The sequence below is a fragment of the Alexandromys fortis genome, unplaced genomic scaffold (genome assembly GCF_014885135.2).
Source record: "Alexandromys fortis isolate MF-2015 unplaced genomic scaffold, M_Fortis_MF-2015_v1.1 scaffold_161, whole genome shotgun sequence".
Classification (NCBI taxonomy): domain Eukaryota; kingdom Metazoa; phylum Chordata; class Mammalia; order Rodentia; family Cricetidae; genus Alexandromys; species Alexandromys fortis.
Window position 1 is genome coordinate 1961354 of NW_026068073.1, and position 18169 is coordinate 1979522.

General features: G+C 54.7%; 1 protein-coding gene and 1 long non-coding RNA gene across 16 annotated transcripts in view; one reads left to right on the plus strand and one right to left on the minus strand.

Moving 5' to 3' along the window:
* The window catches only part of LOC126488172 (uncharacterized), a 22650-nt gene extending 18712 nt beyond the window's left edge, over window positions 1–3938 (plus strand). For 3 of the 5 annotated variants that reach the window (XR_007588596.1, XR_007588598.1, XR_007588601.1), the window contains one exon: window positions 3820–3938. This is a non-coding gene — a long non-coding RNA (uncharacterized lncRNA). Of the gene's footprint in view, window positions 1–405; window positions 768–2121; window positions 2252–3819 lie in introns of all 5 variants that reach the window. The other 2 variants (XR_007588597.1, XR_007588599.1) reach the window with 2 other exon arrangements.
* Window positions 1–18169, minus strand: part of Shank1 (SH3 and multiple ankyrin repeat domains 1) — a 60885-nt gene that overhangs the window by 22179 nt on the left and 20537 nt on the right. For 5 of the 11 annotated variants that reach the window (XM_050121416.1, XM_050121419.1, XM_050121420.1 and 2 more), the window contains 6 exons: window positions 15378–15491; window positions 15157–15232; window positions 6529–6611; window positions 6158–6282; window positions 5582–5717; window positions 5039–5119 (listed from right to left, as the gene is read on the minus strand). In XM_050121416.1, the coding sequence (XP_049977373.1) occupies window positions 5039–5119; window positions 5582–5717; window positions 6158–6282; window positions 6529–6611; window positions 15157–15232; window positions 15378–15491 (615 nt within the window). Of the gene's footprint in view, window positions 1–3828; window positions 3948–4251; window positions 4321–5038; window positions 5120–5581; window positions 5718–6157; window positions 6283–6528; window positions 6612–15156; window positions 15233–15377; window positions 15492–18169 lie in introns of all 11 variants that reach the window. The other 6 variants (XM_050121411.1, XM_050121414.1, XM_050121412.1 and 3 more) reach the window with 6 other exon arrangements.

The following is an 18169-nucleotide window of genomic DNA, read 5'->3' on the forward strand; positions in this document are numbered from 1 at the left end:
GCTTGGGTTAGCTAAGGAGTGGGGCCAGTCTCAACAGAGCTCTGCTTGGATTGGATAGACATTGCCGAGAGGCCTGAGCAAGCGAGTTCAGTTCCCTAACATCTGTCTGTCATCTAGAAAATTGAGGTGATCTTTTCTCCTCTCCAAGGAAACTTGTCAGAGAAGACGGTGATGAAAAGGTTCACTGAAGGGTCAGGGAAGGTAGATTTGGGGGCCATGTAAGGAAGAGCTCTCTAGAAGTCTGTCCATCCGGAGAGACACTACAATAGGACGTGTGAGTTCCTGTCTTTAGATTTGTTCAAGCACCAGCTAGATGGTTAAGAAGGAAGGGATAGATGTATTAAAACTTAAGAGCTGAGGCTGGGGAATGGCTCAGTTGGTAAAATGCTTGCCGTGACCCTGCAGGAAAGGCCTGGAGTGGTGGCTTGCCCCTGGAATCACAGCGCTGAGTGGGAGGACACACGGCTCTCCGGGACCCGCTGACAAGCCAGGCTAGCCTCATCAGTGACCTCCAGGTGCAGCAGGAGACCTCAGCAAACAAGATGGGTGACACCAAAGTCTGTGCTCGCACACACATGAGCACACGCACAAGAGATGGGCTGTCGGGACAGTTTGGGACCCTGCGGCTCAGAAGGGATGTGCTGGAGTGAGATCAGAGGGTGACAGCACCAGGCCGCAGAGGAAGACTGCTGCTTTTGAGAGCCCTGCGGGACAGGAGCTGACCTCACTCGACCCTCCTGAGTGCAGCAAGCTTCAAAATTCTACAGGTCAGGAAACAAATGCTGGGGGTGAGATAGTGTGGTTCAAAGTCACACAGGGAGAACGCAGCCTGGCTGAAAGACCTGTGCCCTCTGACTCCCTTCTCTGTCTGCCTCCCGTCCCCATCAATTCTCCGCTCCTTTCACCCACACTCTCTTCCTGCCTGCCACCTCCTTTCTCTTGGTGCTGCAGCCTGAACACAGGGCCTTGCTCCTGCTGGGTGTGCACTTGTCCACCGCGTGCACACCCAGCTCTCACTGAACACGGGGCCTTGCTCCTGCTGGGTGTGCACTTGTCCACCGACTGCACTCTTGGCTCTCACTGAACACAGGGCCTTGCCCCTGCGGAGTGTTCAGTTGTCCACCGGGTGCACACCCAGCTCTCACTGAACACTGGGCCTTGCCCCTGCAGAGTGTTCACTTGTCTACCGGGTGCACACCTAGCTCTCCCTTTTTTCCTGCTCTGGCCTTGTGCGGCAGGACAGCACAGCAATCACCCACCCTAACAACTGCAGACCTTTCCGACACCCTAAGAAACCCAGGACAGGCATGACGGGAGTGCGGGGCCTGCAGGACACTCTGCTAGCCAGAGAAGAATTTCCTGGGAATTTCAGGAGTCTGGCTGCAAAACCTGCTCCCTGCCTCTGCATAAAAGTGCAGGCTCTCTGGGGTTGGAGTGTGTGGTCCGAGGGAACAAATGACAACCTGTCTTCACATCATCCAGTGGAAAACTCAGCCCTCTTCTCCCTTAAAGCTAAGGTAGCAAGCCAGTCTTGCCGAGATGGCTGGCCACCCCCCCCCAAGAGTTTGCAGAGATTTCCCACCCCATCAAGCAGTGGCTCATTTCTACAGTGTTTATGCTGCTGCGGACTTTGCAGCTAGAGCACCTAGGTGCCACACCGATATTGCTGTAGCAACTAATCTGTTTTATCCTTCGGTTTTCTGTGTTGGTCTCACTTGGTAGGACAGGTTGGTCCTTAAAATTCATGGCAATCCTCCTGCCTCAGTCTCTGGAATGCTTGGATTATAGGTGTGAGCCACTTCTTCTGACTTCAGAATTCACTTAAAACTTATTTTGAAGGTTGGAGAGTATTTACGGTATTTACATAGCACCCACCAATGAGGGGCTGGGGGTGTGGCTCAGTAGAAAAGTCACTGCCTCGAATCCCCCAGTGAGAGGCTGGGAGTAGCTGAGTGATAAATCTTCTGCCTACAACAGTGGTTCTCAACCTTCCTAACACTGAGACCCTTTAATACAGTTCCTCAAGCTGCGGTGACCCCAACTGTAAAATTATTTTCATTGCTACTTCATAACTGTGATTTTGCTACTGTTATGAATGTTATATAAATATCTGATATGCAGGATGTCTGACAAAAGGGATCCTGATCCACACATTGAGAACTGCTGGCCTAGAATCTCCTCGGTGAGGGACCAGGGGCACGGTCCAGTGGTAAAGCCCTTTTCTAGGACCCCCCCAGTGACGGAGCTGAAGGTATGTCTCAGTGGTCAAATGCAGGAGACCGGAGAGGAGTGGGCGGAGGGGGAGGGAAAAGGGAGGGGGGAGGGAAATGGGAGGCGGGGAGGAGGCAGAATTTTTTTTTTCTCAACAAAAAAAAAAAGTCTGACTTAAGAAGTGGCTACAAACGAAAAAGAAAAAAATGCAGGAGACCCTAGGTTCAGCCCCACAGAACAGCTATTTCAGGGACTGGCTTTCGTCTATGTCACGGGTGGTCTCTATGAGCATTGCTCTAAGACAGAGATGCAGTAAGCAGAGCTGAGGAGCCCACACCAGTCTGCCAAGCAGACCCTGGGCTTACCTGAGGACAGAGCTGTGGCAGGCAGAAGGCATAGAGAGATGCCAGGCGGTGTGGACACACAGGTTTGTCTGGTGTGCCTGTGTTGGTGTAAGAGAGCCAAACCCATGGGGCAGAGCCAGCAGGGCCCAGGAAGAAGAGCCCAGGCTCCACATCTGTACCGCGCTAACCACTGCAGCATCCCTCACAGGGAGCTTCTAAGGCAGGAATGAGGATCACCTGTAACACGCTAACCGCTGCAGCATCCCTCACAGGGAGATTCTAAGACAGGAATGAGGATCACCTGTAACACGCTAACCGCTGCAAGCATACTTCACAAGGAGATTCTAAGACAGGCATGAGGTACCTGTACCGCGCTAACCACTGCAGCATCCCTCACAGGGAGATTCTAAGGCAGGCATGAGGTATCTGTGTGGAGCACCATATCTGAAATTTGTTGAACAAGTACTTGATACAGACCAGCCTTTATCTGTGGGGAAGGGCAGGTGGAGAGCCATTGTTCACAGTGTGTATGCATGTGTGTGTATATGTGTGTGCACACCTTCATGCGTATGTGTGTGTGTGTGTAGGTTGGATTTAGGTTTCTTCTTCAATCACTCTCAACTCTATTTTTAAAACATCATGTGTGTGTCCATGTGTCTGCATGTGGGACTGTGCAATGGACTGTGCTGTGCCCTGGGCGGGCAGGAGAGGGCATCAGAGCTCCTGGAGCTGGGGTTATAGGCAGTAGTCAGCAGCCCCAGGGGGTTCTGGGAACTGAACACCAGCCTTCTGCAAGAACAATATATACTCTCAACCCCTGAGCTGTCTCTCCAGTCACAGCATCAATATTTTAATAGCCATCTAACATCTGTTGAGCATCTAGGATTATGCTGAGGATATATAACTATGACATCATTTTCTTAATTTTTTTTTTTTGATCTGGAGACAAGATTTCCCTATGTAGATCAGGCTGGTCTCAAACTTACAGCAACCCTCCTGACTCAGTTTCTCAGGATCTGGGATGATGGGCATGAACCATCATGCTACATCTCTATAGCATTACTTTGTCTTACGTGAGGTCCCTAAAATGGGAAGGAAAGGGCGGATGAGACTTAACATGAGAAGCAGAATGGTCAAGAATGGAGGGAGATGAGAGAGGAGGAAGGAAGTGTGGTACTTCTCAAGACGAGTGTGGAGCTCACATGAAGACACTTGGGCGTCTTCAAACCTGCACGCGAGCCCCTCAGTTTCCTTCTCACACCAGGGTACCTACCTCAGTGGCAAAGAACCCTTTGGGCCGGTGCTTTCCCAGGGACGCAAGGCCACCAGGCCCAGGACTCTCGCTTGCACTGATGGTCTGCTGAGCAGCGGCCAAGATCTCATCCAGTTTGTCTGCGGGGAGTGAAGACAGTCAAAGAGACAATGCAAGTGGCCTACCACAGAGACCGGGCCACCTCGGGGCTCTTGTGGTCCTAGTCCTGTCTCTGGGAACACCTCCCAGTCCAGCAGGCAGGGCCCAGTGATGACAAGCACAGGAGAGTGGGTAACACAATGATGTAACCGGTTTCCAGGGCCCCAAGTGCTTAGCTCCCAGGTGTCTGAGGGGCACCCAGGGAGGAGGGCCCGAATGCATGCAGCATCCTCAAAGGCTGGGAGGGGGGATTTGGCATTAGGGAGCCATGCTGTGGCATCTTACTGAGTGCCATCTGATACACGGTCCGTTTTTTCTCCATGCTGGGCACTGGTGCTGGCTGTTGTTCATATTCTGTGGGCAAAGGAGAGGGATGAAGCTCAAGGGTACCCCTGCAGAGGGCATGGCCAGCAGGTGTGGACCAGCAAGTGTGGCCAACACAAGGTGGGGGCAGTGAGGGGCTGGGGTCAAGGGAAGGGTGAATCCGCCGCTGGGGTCAGGAGACTGGGCCCTCCCACCAGACCTGAACCCACTCACCAATTTTCTTCTTCCAGGGGGAGACTAGCCCAGGGGTAGACAGCAGAGGAGCCAAGAGTTAGGACATCAGGGGGAGGTGAGGGACCCCTCTTTGGAATGCCCACCTCCCTAAGGACCCGGGTAGCGGGATAGTCATTCATCTGCCCAACTGGCCCCAGGTCAGAGGAAAATGAGACCCACCCCAGGTCATGATATTCTGCCTGCTAGGAGTCGCTAACCTTCCTCTGTTGGTAGAGAGACAGTAGAAGAAAGGGTAGGGGACAAAAGGAGAGTGACCCATGGTAGGGGGACACATACAGACCCCCAGAGACCCAGGACAGAGAAACAGAGATACAAGAGGGCAGGGGGAGACTCAAAAACTCCCCAGTGACACACAGGCAGGCCACAGAACCTGGCCCAAGGACATGGAGGGGGGGCGGGACAGGAGGAGGACGAGGACCCCTCGTGACTAACAACACTGACAAAGTCAAGGGTGGTCCAGCCCCTTGCCCCTGGCCGCCCCTGGCCCTCAGCCCCGGCAGCCCCACAGGCTCACCCATTTCCTCCAGCTCTGAGGTCATAGACTTGGAACGCAGGGAGATGGCTGGGGGCGGGAGCCGCTTAGCCTGCTGGGATGCTGGAAAGGTGGGGGTGGGCGGGAGGTGTCAGTGTTGCCGGGAGAAGACCCCTCGACACCCATTCCTTCCACTGTGCTTCCAGAACTCTGAGAACAGCACCCCAGCACGCTGAGCCCTCTCTGCCTCAGTTTCTCCCCAGAAAGGTTATGAACAGGCAGGCCTTGAGGGGAAAGGAGAGCCTTGTGGGGGGTTGAGGAGTGACCCTAAGAGTCTTAATTTGGTGGCTGGAGGTGCCCCTTTGTTTTGATACAAAGTATCACGTAGCCTAGACTAACTCAAACTCATTTAGTAGCCCAGGATGGTCTCCGCCTTCTGATCCTCCTGCCTTTACCTCCTGAGTGCTGAGATTGCAGGTGTGCACCATAATGTCCCTCCCTGCAGCCTTGGGGCTGGAGCCCAGGGCTCTGTGTGTGCCAGGCCAGCTCTCCACGACAGCTACGGTGACAGCGGTGAAGAAGTACCTTTCTTGTGGACAGCCTCGTCCATGTCTGGGTGTCTGGTCACCATTACCACCTTGACCATCAGCGTGTTGCCTCCCTGGCGGATCATGTTGACTACCTGACGGTGGCCAACCTTCACTACGTTCTGTCCATTCACCTGTGTCGTGAAGGAGAGGGTAGAAGACCTTCAGCTCCCGAGTCCCAGACCGAGTGACCTTCTACCCCACCCTTTCTCATTCTTTAACCCTTCCACGGCTCCCTGTAATTCCCGTGTCCCCAGGAATGGGCTGACCTGCACACCCTTCATGTCCCTGTACTGCATATGTTGGGGGACAATTCTATGATACTTCATTTTTATATTTTTAGGTACAGTTTTACTCTGTGGCCCAGGCTGACCTGGAACTCACTAGGTAGCCCAGGCTGGCCTTGAACTAGTGGTAGTGGCAATTTCCTTGAGATGGCTAGCTGGGATGACAGGTGTGAGCCACCACTCTGGTGTGGGCACCTCTCAATGGTCCAGGGAGAGTTGCTGAATGTGGAGAGCAGGTGACAGTCTGTCCCCAGGGTCCCCAGAAGGACAGTGTGGCTGGGGCTCACCTCGATGAGGAAGTCTCCCATCCGTAGTCCAGCCCGCCATGCCACGCCACCCTCGTCCACAGACTCGAGGTACTGCAGCGCCGGGAAGGCCGGGGTGGGGGTGAATTCCTCGATGGGGGTCTGCGCTGCAGACGGGGAGGAGCCGGCGGGGTCGGAGGGGAGGGGGTGGAGAGGCCGAGCAGGGGATGGGGCTCAGACCAAGTCACAGTGGACTCACTGGAGCTGAGGGACCAGCACCCCAGGGTGGGGCAATGGGTGGGCTTTAGGGTGTGTGTGTAGGGGGGGTCCCTTCTCTTTTTCCGTCCTCCCTATCCAGGCCCTACTGCTTGGGTCAGAGAGGATCTCCCGTCCCCTCCCCGGCCAGCACTCACCCTTGGCCCCCCGTAGCACGAACCCGAACCCCTCACTGTCCTTCTTCTGCAGTAAGACTGTCTTCTCCTTGATGATGTAATCACTGGCAGGAGGCAGGAGGAAGGGATGGGGGTGGAGAAGGACTCATGAGGCACAGAGTTGGTGCCCCACCCAGTCACAGGGTGCCCCAGGCTCTGCATGGAGACCATTCACTGCAGTTCCCCACTCCCATCCAGTCTGTACTTATGCTCCAGACACCCCCTCAAAGCCCGGGGTGCTCCGGTTTCCACCCACTCTTTCCTCATTCATCCTTCCGTGAATCCATCCACCCATCCACTCAGCAGAGCTGTTACCGAGCCCACAGCGCACCAGGCACCCAGTGGGGTGGGCAGAAGAGGCTGTGAATGATCACAGCCCTGAATGGGTGCTGGCTGGCAGTGTCCTGTCTGTGACCTTGAACCTATGACTTTAACCTTCTGTGCTTCAGTTACCAAGTCTGTCCTGAGGGCCTGGCTGAGAAGACTGTGAGACATCCAGAGTCGTACTACACACACAGGGTAGGGCACAGGACCCACACCATGTCATAGGCCAAGGTGCTAAGCCAAGAGGCGAATGTACAAACACACCTCATCTCTTTTACTACAGGAAGGCCTCCAGAGGACAGACTGAAACAATGTTTACTTTGCCCTGTCCAGTATGGCAGCCTCTAGCTGCATAGGACTATTTTAAAGTGTCAGTTCCTCAGTTATGGTGGCCATGTAGTGTCCCTGATGACACAGAACACTCCTGTCAGTTACTGAAAGTTCCGATGGACAGTGCTGACTGCTGCATCCCTTGAGAAGTGTCCAGTGTGCCACACATAGGCTGTCAGAACACTCTGGTCACACACCAACTACCAGTCTTGATGATGCAAGCCCAGCTGCTGGGGAGGAGCTGAGAGAGGAGGAGCAAAAGCTCAAGATCAGCCCGAGTAACTTAGTGAGGCTCTGTCTGAAGACATCGCGTGAAAAGAGAGCTAGGGGTGTGGCTCAGAGCTAGAGCCCCTGCCTAGAACCCCCAAGTGAGGGGCTGGGGTGTGGCTCAGAGCTAGAGCCCCTGCCTAGAACCCCCCAAGTGAGGGGCTGGGGTGTGGCTCAGAGCTAGAGCCCCTGCCTAAAATCCCCCAGCGAGGGGCTGGAGGCTTCTTCCTAGAACATTTGCTAGGGTATGGATCAATAGTAGAGCACCTGCTTAGCATGCACAAAGGCCCTGGGTTCCATCTCCAGTACTAGAAAAAGTAAACACCAACTCCCCCTGAATATGGTGTTAATTCTAAAGCCGTATATCTCACTAGGACATCTTAGTAGGATGCAAACACAGGAAATGGATAAAATTCCAATCATAGCACCTGCTTTCCTGCTTCCTCAGATTGGCTGCAGCACAGCCTCAGTCCTGGATCACCACTGCACCCCACTCCACGCTCTCTCCGCCTGCTCATCCCAGTGTACGACAGGAACACCTGAACTGCTGCTCTGCCTCAAGCCAGTTCCTCTCAGAACACTCCAGAACACACGCACTGCAGTGCCTCTTTGTTAGCATCTAGAACCCAGGGTCAGCGCCATGCTCCCTCTCTCTCTGCAGCAATGCTCAGCAACCCCTCCACACACACTAAACCTCAGCTCGATCTGTGTGGCTTTCAGCCACTCCAATAATATCCATGCGGGTTCCCCAATTACCTACCCCCACATATTCAGCTAACAGCCCTCCACAAGTACTCCAGTATATTTCAGTGACACCCCCACACATCCCAGTATGCCCTGATTTTGACTCCCCTCACTTTGATATCAGTGTATTCCCATCACACGCCCTCTGAGTACCTCCCAGCACATGGGGATAACACCTAACTGTGTGCCTACTGTATTCTAGTGCCACCGTACCCCGTCAGTACCCTCTGTGAGCATCCACGGTAAAGACCCATGCTCCTGTACACCAGTGGGTGTTCTGCACGTGCCTGTGTGCTGCCTCCTTCCTTGTGTTTAATGGGCCCCACATCATGCATGCACACAGAGGCATACCCCAGCCATTGTGCTGCCCCAGAGGCCAATAAGCCTGTCCACAGGCTCCCGCCTCCTCCCCCACAGCCCTCCCCTTCCTCCCTCCCAGCAGTCTTTGCAGCTGCATGAAGCAGGTGCTGGGAGAAGATTGAAGGGTTGAAGAAAGGGGAGGGGTGGGAGGATGAGAGAAATGGGTCTAAGGAGGCTAGAAGGGTGAGGCCAATGGACAGTCTGGGGACAATCCAGAGGTCAGGGCACTTTGGCTCTTATTGTATTCTGTGGCAGTCTCATCCCGACACAGGGTGACGACCTTTTCTAAGCCCTTATGTTCTTACTACTCTGACACTCTCTCCACATGCCAAGAACCTCCCCATGAGGCAACAGTGCCCGTCATGCTGCCCCTTTACACCTCGCCAAGGCAAAGTCACCTTCAGTCATTCATGCATGCCTGCCACCCTCCCCTCTCCCCACTCTCTCTCTCTCTCTCTCTCTCTCTCTCTCTCTCTCTCTCTCTCTCTCTCTCTCTCTCTCTCTCTCTCTCTCTCTCCCAGTCTAGTCTACAGTTCACACTGTAGACTGTTTCAGCCTTCCTACTGTTGGGGTGATGTATGTTAGCCACCACATCCAACTCTGCAATCTCTTTCAGCCCTAGCTTGACACATAAACCTCATCCCGTACCCTGACCTCAGATCTGAGCCTGTTGTTCACATGCCAAGGCCACAGCTCACTACAGGCCAGGCAGCATTGAAAACCCTTCACAGCAGACCCACTGGGTATCTCCTCACACCCAGTCCACGGAGAAGACTTAAACACTACTAAGTTCCATTTTATAGGCAAGGAAGTAAGTCACAGACAGGTTAAGAAACTCTCCTGAGACACACAGTAACATTGTGTGCTTGTTCTCCATTCAGGGTCTCACTGTGGAGCCCTGGCTGTCCTGGAGCTCACTCTGAAGACCAGGCTGACCTCAAACTCACAGGGATCTGCCTGCCTCTGCCTCCCAAGCGCTAGGAATTTAAGGTGTGTACCATTATACCTAGCTGATAAGGAATCTTCAATACCTAAGAGAATATTCGGGTGACGTCAGTTAGAATTTCTTTCATGTCACACCACCCAAACACCTCAGACACACATTTCCAAAGCTGATCAGGCGACCTTTATGCTGGCTGGCCTTAGGTCAACTTGACACATAAACTAGAGCTATCTGAGAGGAGGGAACCTTAACTGAGAAAATGCCTCCATAGGATCTGCTGTAGGGCATTTTCTTAATCAGTGACTGATGGGGGAGGGCCCAGCCCATTATGGGTGGTGCCACATCTGAGCTGGAAGTCCTGGGTTCTATAAGAAAGCAGACTGAGCAAGCCATGGGAAGAGAGCCCGTAAGCACCACGTCTCCATGGCCTCTGCATCACCTCCTGTCTCCAGGACTCTTCCCTGGTTGAGTTCTTGTCTGGACTTCCTTATGATGAACAGTGTTGTGGAAGTATACACCAAATAAACCCTTTCCTCCTCAACTTGCTTTTCAGTCACGGTGTTTGTTTCAGCAATTGAAACCCTAACCAAGACAGCCCCGGACTGCTTATCCAGCCTCTGGGGTTTATCCTAACTTCAGCCAGTAACACAAGTGATACATTACAAACCATGCATGGCCAACCACTTTTAGGTCATTAATATTTAAGTCACTACAACATTCCTGAGTGGGGTTGATTGCGAGTGTTCCCATCTTTAAACTATGTAAACTGAAGCACAGAAGAAGGGCCTGCTCAAGATCACACCAGCTAGAATGGTAAAGACCACCAGTTAGGTTTCCTGAAAGCCACACGTCCCAGTAGCACCCAATTCTCTCCATTCCCAAAGCACTCCCATCTGTTCCTCCCCGGCACATGGACCCCAGCATGCTTCAGTGTCTCTGTACCTTTGTGTGCCCTGTGCCTGATGTAGTACCTGCTTTTCTGCCTCCTCCCTCTTCTACCCCTCCCTCTGCACCATCCTATGTCTCCATGTTTCCCCAGACTACCTCATCAGACAGCCGGTCTGACGGTATCCTTAGGATATACGGGGAAATCACCCCTGCTCCCAGTCACTCTGCTCATCCCTTCTTCCAAGGGTCCTCTTTGTATTTCTACAATCTCTTCACCCTTGTCTGCCTCCTCTCCAAAATTCTTGGGCCTCGGGCCCCCACATTCTCTTGCCAACTATATAGATAAGCTCGTGGTGTCCCCCAACAGCCTCCACATCCCTTTCACTGCGTGCCCCGCCATCCATGGAAAGCTCTTTCTCCTTTGGGTATCCACAGCACGGACTAGGTTGGTTTTCCCAGCAGCCGCTTATGCTCACATTCCCTGCAAACTCCAGGCTCTGGTGCCCGGTCCCCGCCCCCAAATCCTCTTCCTACCGCCTGTCTTCCATTCTCATCTCGGCACCTTTCTTGGCACTCAGCACCCCCAAACTCCAGTACCCAAACCCTTTCCAGTACCCACACATCTTATTTCCCCTCTGTCCAGCAAACCCGCACTTCCCCCCTCCCCGCACCCCCTCCAGTGCACACACAGCACCACCGTATGTGGTGCAGACTACCTGCCCATCAGGAGCTGGCACCATGTCCTTCCCCAGGCCATCCCTCCGTGTCCCAGAGAAGGTCTGGTTCCCTCATGGAGACTGCGGCGCGACTGCTCCCCACCCCCACCCCAGGTCCTTCTTGCCCACTCAGGATGCAACAGCCTGGAGCCGGCTGCCATCCACAGTGTTCCCTCAGGTCCTCAGTTCCCTCCCTGCGTTCCTATCTCGGCAGGCCTCTCCACGGCCTGCACAGGGCCCCCGCATGCAAGCAAGTCGGCCCCTGTCCCCATGCTGAGAGCAGCACACAGGCAGGTGCCAGAGCCCCATGCAGAAGCTTGACGAGGTTCAGCCCACGTGCCCCCATCCCCGCAGAGGGTAGAACCTCGGGCGTCAGGGTCGTCCCTCCCCATGCAAAGACTCCTGGGGGCACGGAGCAGGGTACGTGGGGACAGAAACACAAGAGCGGGGGAGGAGGGGGCAGGCCAAGGCAGAGGAGGTTGGGTGTTGGGAAACACAGCCGCAGTCTCTGGGACAGATGCTTTCTCTCTCTCTCTCTCTCTCTCTCTCTCTCTCTCTCTCTCTCTCTCTCTCTCTCTCTCTCTCTCTCTCTCTCTCTCTCTCTCTCTCTCTCTCTCTCTCTCTCTCTCTCTCTCTCTCTCTCTCTCTCACACACACACACACACACACACTCACGTGTGCGCGCACGCATACAGACACATAGGCGTACATACGCACACAGTCCCCAGACAGCCTCGCTATGGTTCTAAGTCACACAGAGACAGACACCCCCCACGCAGGGACACACAGATGGACATAGGCGGGGGGGGGGGCTTGGAGCCCACAGCCTCTCCATTTCTGTCTGTCCCTCACACACACGCAGGCGGTCATAGGCACACACATCATTGACACACGCACAGCCGCACAGTGACACGCAGCGGAAAAGAGGAGGGGAGGGAAGGCCGGGGGCGGGATGCCTGTGTGATGGAGGTGTGTGTTGGGGGACCGACTGTGAATGGGAGACAGGGGTATGAATGGGGGGACTTGCTGACTCTAGGAAGAGGGGCGGGGATGCGGAAGATTGGAGGGCTAGGGGGCTTGGGGTATCTGGGGGGGCCCTGGGAAAGGGCTCCTTAGAGTAGGGGAGTTAGGGCTGCCAGAAAGGGCAAGAGTGGGTTGCAGAGTCTAGCTGTAGTGGGCTCTTTTCATTGGAGGGTGGGCAAAAAGTCTTGGAGAGCACAGGAGGCCCTGGAGCAGCGTCTGAGGCACAGGAAGAAGGGAGGAGGAAGAGAGGCGGGTGCTGAGCTGCTGAGAGAGGGTCTGGGAGGGCTCAGGCCTAAAGAACGGAGGCTGCGAAGAGGAAAGTGGACAGGTCTGGGGGCCCTGAACGCACGGAGGGTCGTGCCAGGGACGAGCGGGTTGCGCGCCGTTACCTGTAAATGTACCAGACGCTGCGCCGCCGGGGCCCCAGCGCCGGCCAGCTGGAGGAGAGCGCAGGGGGCGGCTGGGGCAGGGCGCCCCCGCCGGGGCCACCCCCGACTGCAGACAAAGCCATCGCCACCGCGGCCCCGGCCCCGGCCCAGGTCCCGATCCGGGCCGCCCCCGCCACCACCGCGGCCGCCGTCGCCGCCGCCGCCGCGTCCCCGTCCCCGCTCGGCTGAACCCCCGTGTCCGGGCCCCCAGGCCCCGCCTCATGCTGACCCGTGCCGGGAGGGGGGAGGGGCCGGGGGAGGGGGCGCGCACCCCCCTTCGGGAGGGCGGGCAGCCCCGGGGGGGCTCACATGCTGCGGCGGGCGCGTAGGGGACAGTGCATGGCTGAGGCTCCAGCACCGCGGACAGCTCCGGAGGCGGCCGCGGCCCCGCGTTAACCCCTTGGCGTCCTGCGCCGGGCAGCCGGGAGGAGTGGGGGGGCGGGCGGGGGAGGGTAACGCAGGGGCCCCTTTGGCGGGAGGAGGGGGAGGGGTAAGACTCGGGGAGGGGGAGGGGGGGGCCCCGCCGGCCCCCCCCCCCCCCCCGCGCACTATACCTCCCCCTTTACAGAGTCCTCTCGCGCAGGTGCAGAGAGAGCGAGCCAGAGAGCGGGAGCGCAGGGAGAAGGACGCAGCGCCACACATCATTTAAGACGCCTCGCCACAGCATGTGGCGTGCAGGGACAAGCAGGCAGACAGCCCCACACTTTCGGGGCAAGGGACACCCAAGGTTGAGAGAGGCCGACCCCTCCCCAAGAGAGGGTAAACAGCTCATCCTCAGTGCAGACATACACACAAGTCGTGCCCAACATAGTAAGAGAAGGCAGGGTGAGGGGGTGGGGTGGGGTGAGGGACCTAAAACACTCAACTGGGACCCAGAACACCGAAACAGAGTCGTGAGGGACACACACACACCACCACTCACCAGAACCATGGACCCCCACCTCACGGCCCCTCCCCCAGGCAGGAGGAGAGAGGGTGGCACACCCCACGGGGTAGGTACACGAGCAAGCATGGCCCAGCTCTGGCTGAGATGCTGGGGACCAACAATAAGATGTAGAGTGTGAGCACAGGAGCCAGGTCACCGCAGACTGGGTCAGGAAGAGCAGAGGGAAGGCGGTACTGAAGGGGCCTTTGGATCGCAGCCCCAGGAGACGTGGAGAAGGGACAGGAATGGTAAGGCTTCAAGACAGGATATTAGTAAGAAAGGGAGGATGGAGACTGGGGTTGAAAGAGACCCCTCCGCATCAGTCTTTAGAACAAGTGACATCACCCCAAGACCCAGGCCCAGGAGAACCGCCCCTCAGAGGCCGACTTGGGGTAGAGGGAGCCTCCATACTCACCCGGTGCCCAGAGCCAGAGACGTACCAGGTGAACAGGCACAAAATGATTCGCCTCAGACCCTGGGGCGCAGAGTGGCTGGCACCCAGCCCCACCTTGTCCCCCACCCGTGGTATCATTCCTTTCTCCTCCCGCAACCCAGACCTTCCCCCACTGGCCAGAACACAGACACAGGTTTGGACACATTTAATGGAGGGATAATGAGAACAGGGAGAGCCTTCCCTGGGTTGGGGTGGGATGGGGTGGCAGAGGAGGGTGTCACCTTTCAGACGGTACATTATGGCATCCCTTCCCCAGAGCAGAACCCTGTGTCCAGGGAATCACCCCTCCTCTGCCCTTCCCTCCCACAGCATTCCAGGTTCTGAACCCAAGAACCAGTCATAGAGAAGACACACACACAGCAGGGCCAGCAAAAACACACACAGTAACACAGGGTGTCTAGAGAGATCTGTCCCCTGTTCACGTGTGAGCAGGCACATGGACAGCTCTGGCAGGGCTTGCTTGCCGCAGCCAGAGAGGCGCACATGTGCAAAGCCAGCCACGCAGTCAACACTGACACCAATGCACCCATGTGCATTGAGAACTGCAGCTCACGGCCTTGGTTAGGGTATATTCACAGTGATATCCAACTCAGGGCCTTCTGCCTGTACATGCACGCGGATGTGTCATGCACACTGGCAGAGACAAACAGCGTCCACACGCGGGGACTCCTCAGCTCGGGTCATGCACATATACACATTCTCATCCCCCAAATACAAGCACCCCATCCTGGTTCAATCCCCACCCTACCCCGCCCCTCTCACCTCCCTGAGTCAATCCCATCGATCAGACTTCAGAAGCAAGTCAGCCAGCAGCCAAGGAGGGGACAGGTGTCAGTGTACCCCTCTCTCTGTCCCCACCCATGGGGTCCTGCTGGTTCCACCCCACACACACTGTATAACACATAGGATGTACATATGTCTACAGTATGGGACTACACATAGATAGGGAAACAGGAAGGAGACCAGGACTGCTAACTAGCCCCCACACAAGAACCCAGGGCCCCAAGATACCCCAACCCATGTTTTGGGTATCCCCAAACTAGATGGTCCCAGTGGCTGCCAGGGACGGATTTGGGATTGGGCTGTTCATTAACAGAATTCTGCCTTTTCTGAACTTTCAAGTTGACCAAGATGAGAAAGAGGCCTTAAAGTGGGGAATGTACAGGGAGCTAGGAGCGGCGGGGACCTAAGGGTGTGAGGACATTTACCTTGGGGCATCGAAGCTGTCGTAGGAGCCCACTGTGTAATGCCTGAAGAGTCTCTTTGCCTTGTCACTTCGGCTTTCTGCAGGGACAAAATACCATGGTTCCTGACTTTGTAAACAGCAAACTCAAGCCTATCCCCAGACTCCTGCACCCCATCAGCTGGGGCAGGAGGGGCAGGAAGGGCATAAAGGTTGTAGTGTGTGAGGGAGACCATTCCTGGTTACCTTGTCTTCCTTCCTGGGAGCGATTTGCCACCTCTTCTAGACAGTCAGAGGGGAACCAGCCAACTCGACCTTTGACCTGGCCTTCCCAGAAGCCTCCTTCCCCGATGCTGAGCACTGGATAGGACAGTGGGGACAGGGGACAGGGAAATGTCTTGAGCTTTCTTTCCTTCTTCTTTTTCTTTCTCCTCTCTTCTTTCCACCCCCCCCAACCCCACTATATTTTTGAGATAAGTTCTCATGTATTCAGGACAGCCTCGAACTCACTGTATAGCGATTCTCTTCCCTTGGCCTCCTCAGTGCTAGGATGAGAGGTGTGTACCAGCAAATCCAGTTTATGTGGTGCTGGGGATCGAACCCAGGGCTTTGTGCATGCTAAATCCTCTAGCAACTGGACCCCTCCTTGATGTTTCTAGGCTTCTTTTTTGCTCCCAACATAGCTGGTGCACCCTGTCCTGTTATTCTAACACTCAAAGATGTCCTTAAGATATATTTGAGGCATGGGGAGGGAGAGATGGCTCAGAGGTTGAGAGCATTGACTACTGTTTTTCCAGAGGACCCAGGTTCAATTCCCAGCACCCACAAGGCAGCTCATAACTGTCTGTAACTCCAGTTCCAGGAGCACACAAGTGTTGTACAGACATACATGCAGGCAAAATGATCATAGACATAAAGTAAAATAAAAAATATTTAAAAAAAATAGCTTGTGCAGGATTTGTGTGAATTCAAGGATTGCCTGGGCTATATCTCAAGACCTTATCAAAAATCAAAACAAAAACTTAGGGGTAGGGGATGGTGAGATGACTCAGTGGGTAAGATGCTTACTATTCAACCTGAAGGACCAGAGCTTGGATCCATGTTGAAACCACACACAGACCTTTAACACTGCTGTTAGGAAGCAGGAGGGCTACTGGGGCCTGCATTACACTAGCCTAGCTCCAAGAGCAGTGAGAGACCCCACCTTTAGGGATAAAGCAGAGAGCGACTCAGCAGAACACCCAAGCCCTCCTCTGGCCTCTGCACATGTGCACCTGTACACAGTGTGCATATACCATATCACACCCAAAACCCCAAATGAACAGAGCTGGGACAGAACATCTATAAACCCGAAGGGGTTCTTAGAGCCTAGAGAGTTCAAAGCCAGCCTTAAACAAGAGACCTTGCCTCAAAACCAAAAACAGAGGGTCCAAGAAATGGGGGTGAGCACAATGGAGAACCAAGATGGGACATTCTTGCATGTGAGCTTTCTACCCCTGAGGAGCATATCAGGTAGGCTTGGGGAACAGACTGGATTCTGTGGCACGATCCTCCCTGACTAGGGACAGGTCCACACTTGGTTCTTGTACCTTCTAGTTACCACCCACAGCCTACCTGGGTGTACCCTTAATCCTCCAAAGTCCTGTAGCTCAGAGAGCTGCTCTGAAGGCATCTCTTGCCATCCCTCCCTCCTCACCCACAGTTGTGGGCATTGGTAACTCTCAGTCCTTTGGCAGACCAGCCTGCTCTCATCCTGTTCCCTGTCTGGTGTTGAAGCAGAGAGAGATGGCAAGGAGACTGGGCTCTCACTCCAGGCTAGAACTCGAGAGGGGACACTTTTACTATTCCTATTTTAGTGACAAAGAAGCTCAGAGAGCTAATGCCACTTGCCATCTGCCCAAGGTCACAAGGCTGGTTACTGTCGCGGCAGAATTGGAACACAAGCCTGTGTGGTTGCAAGAATAAAGCTTTGAGTGGCTAGTGTGTGCCTGAATTCCCATCCAAGGATCTCAATACTGTTGCCAGTAGCAACAGACACACTGTCCTTTCTGTATCTCAGTATTTTCCCCCAACTCTGTCTGTACTTGGTCCTTCACCTGTTTTCCCTTCTCAGTCAGTCCTCAACTCTTTCTAGGTTAAAAAAAAATCTGAAGGCAAGCTGGGGCTGGTAGCACAAGCTGTTATCCTAGCTGCTTGTAAGACTGAGGCAGGAAGGTGGCAAACTCAGGATGTGCCTAGGTTGCACAGTGAGTTCAAAGCCAACCTCTGCAACTTAGTGAGACCCTGTCTCAGAAGGAAAAGTGAAAGAAGGGCTAGGAGTGGCTTAGCAGTAGGGCACTGCCTAGAATCCCGCAGTGGAGGACTGAGGCGTTGCTCAGTGATAGAGGTCCTGCCTAGAATCCCCTAAAGAGGTGCTGGGGTGCTAAACTTAACGATGGAATGCTTGCCTCCTCACTTCAATTCCAACTACTGAACACGACTGAGGATCTGGAATATGGTTTAGTAGATGAACTGCCTGTCTCACAAGCGTGAGAACCCGAGTTCAATCCTCCAGAGCCCACAGAGAAAGCTGGACGTAGTAGCACACACCATAATTTCACTGTGGGACGGTAGATCCCTGGGGATTGCTGGCCAGTGAGCCTAGCCTACTTGGTAAGCGCCAGGGTAGTGAGTCCCTGTCTCAAAAAAGCAAGGAGGATTGGTCTTGAGGAACACCGTCCAAGGTTGACTTCTGGTTTCTACATAAGCACTCAACTGTATGCATAACTACTTACCACACGCACACGCACGCACGCACACACGCACACACGCACGCATGCACACACGCATACACACACGCACGCATGCACACACGCACACACACGCACGCATGCACACACGCACACACACGCATGCACACACACACACACGCACGCATGCACGTACGCACACACACTCAAAGATGCTGAGGACCACACTTGAAAAGCCTCTACCAGAGCTCAGATGACACTAGGTATCGCCATGAAGCTCTCTCAGGGATAAGGGGAAGCCCAGGTCAT